Below are 1,609 nucleotides of genomic sequence, written 5' to 3'. Positions count from 1 at the left end.
AGTTGACGTTACTTCTCATACGAATGAAATGAATTTAAAACTGCAAGGAAAGAATAACCTTGTCTGTGATCTCTACAGAATTATTACAACATTTCGGAGAAAGCTATCATTGTTTGAAGCACAACTTGAAGGAGGAAACTTCTCTCATTTTCAGTGCTTTCAAGAGTTTTGCACAGAAAATGTGGAACATGTTAACCTCAAGTTACATAAAAAAATTATTCAGGACGTAAATAAGCATTTTTCTCAAAGATTTTCAGATCTTGACAGAATTGAGAATGAAATTCTTTTGTTTGAGAATCCTTTTGGCTATAATCTTGATAATATGCCAACTGAACTACAACTGGAGCTTATTGACTTGCAATCTAATACCTTGTTGAAAGAGAAGCACAGAGAAGGAAAACTCATTGAATTTTATCACTGCTTGCCTGCTGATAAATTTTCAAAATTGAAAAAATTTGCCTCAGGCATGGCATCAGTTTTTTGGAACAACTTATGTTTGTGAGCAAACTTTTTCAAAAATGAAGTGTGTGAAGTCAATACATCGAACAAGGCTCACTGACGAACATTTGAAAACAATTCTTATGGTTGGCTGCAGGAATCATGAAGCAAATGTTGATGATATTTTGGAAGCAAAACGCCAGTTTCACAAATCTCATTAACTTTTGTGCTGCTTACTTTTTATGCAATTCAGCTATGTGCGCACTTATTCTAAAAATCCTAACTTGGCAATATTTTGGCATTATTAAAATATGCTTATTGTTTTTATTATTTTGTGTATTTTATGTATTGATTTTGTGTACAATCAGTGTATTCTATATTGTACTGAATTGAACAAAATATTTATCCGGCCCGCGCTTGGCATTCTTTTAACTATATCTGGCCCACCATCAAAAAAGTTTGGTGACCCCTGAATTAAATGATAAAAAATACTGCTATAAATCGAGAGAGGAATGACAGTCGTATCTCATTAGTCGCACTGCACAGTTTCCTCTGAGTCCTCGACCTAGAAACTTAACTGTTATCATAGCTCAACCGGCCAAGCCATACATAGATGCGACTAATTTACATAACGTTCTCAAGCACACTCTCAGCTAGGAGGACTATAACATACGCACGTCGTCATTTCAGTCTTGTCAGGTTTTAGAAGACAGATGTTGTTCAGAGTAGATTTGGTTCCAAGCAACACACACTGATTCCACTTATAACAAACCATCTGGTAAACACAAAACATAATTGAAGAAAAAAAAAAAAAAACTCACTACAAATACAACCGCAGTAAATATCTTAAATATTAACCACCCGAGTTACATGTTAATACGTGTTAATTGAAACATACGATATGAATTAAGCGTATTGTGGGATTCATCTGCACAATTCAAGTAGAGAAAGCTTGATGCCGTTGTCTGACAGAACTAAGAAAACTGTAGAAAGATGCTATAGTTAATTCTGCGCATCAACATTGTGGCTGATAATTTCAACTGATTTAGGAAAATATTACTGAATTATATATGCGAGTGATTGTATGTATATATGTATGTATGTATGTATGTATGTATGTATGTATGTACATACATAAATGCATATGTATACATACATACATATATATATA

At 33.6% G+C, this 1,609-nt stretch overlaps 2 protein-coding genes across 8 annotated transcripts in view; one reads left to right on the top strand and one right to left on the bottom strand.

The window, feature by feature from the left end:
- The window catches only part of LOC106878963 (major egg antigen), a 62,312-nt gene that overhangs the window by 13,353 nt on the left and 47,350 nt on the right, over positions 1 to 1,609 (bottom strand). The window lies entirely within an intron of this gene.
- LOC106878960 (general transcription factor II-I repeat domain-containing protein 2B-like) lies at positions 29 to 502 on the top strand. Its single transcript, XM_014928337.1, has one exon. The coding sequence runs from the start codon at positions 29 to 31 to the stop codon at positions 500 to 502; it is 474 nt and encodes a 157-aa protein (XP_014783823.1).

This window comes from Octopus bimaculoides, chromosome 11, assembly GCF_001194135.2.
Source record: "Octopus bimaculoides isolate UCB-OBI-ISO-001 chromosome 11, ASM119413v2, whole genome shotgun sequence".
In the NCBI taxonomy this organism is placed as follows: domain Eukaryota; kingdom Metazoa; phylum Mollusca; class Cephalopoda; order Octopoda; family Octopodidae; genus Octopus; species Octopus bimaculoides.
This window is presented reverse-complemented; position numbering and strand designations above follow the sequence as displayed.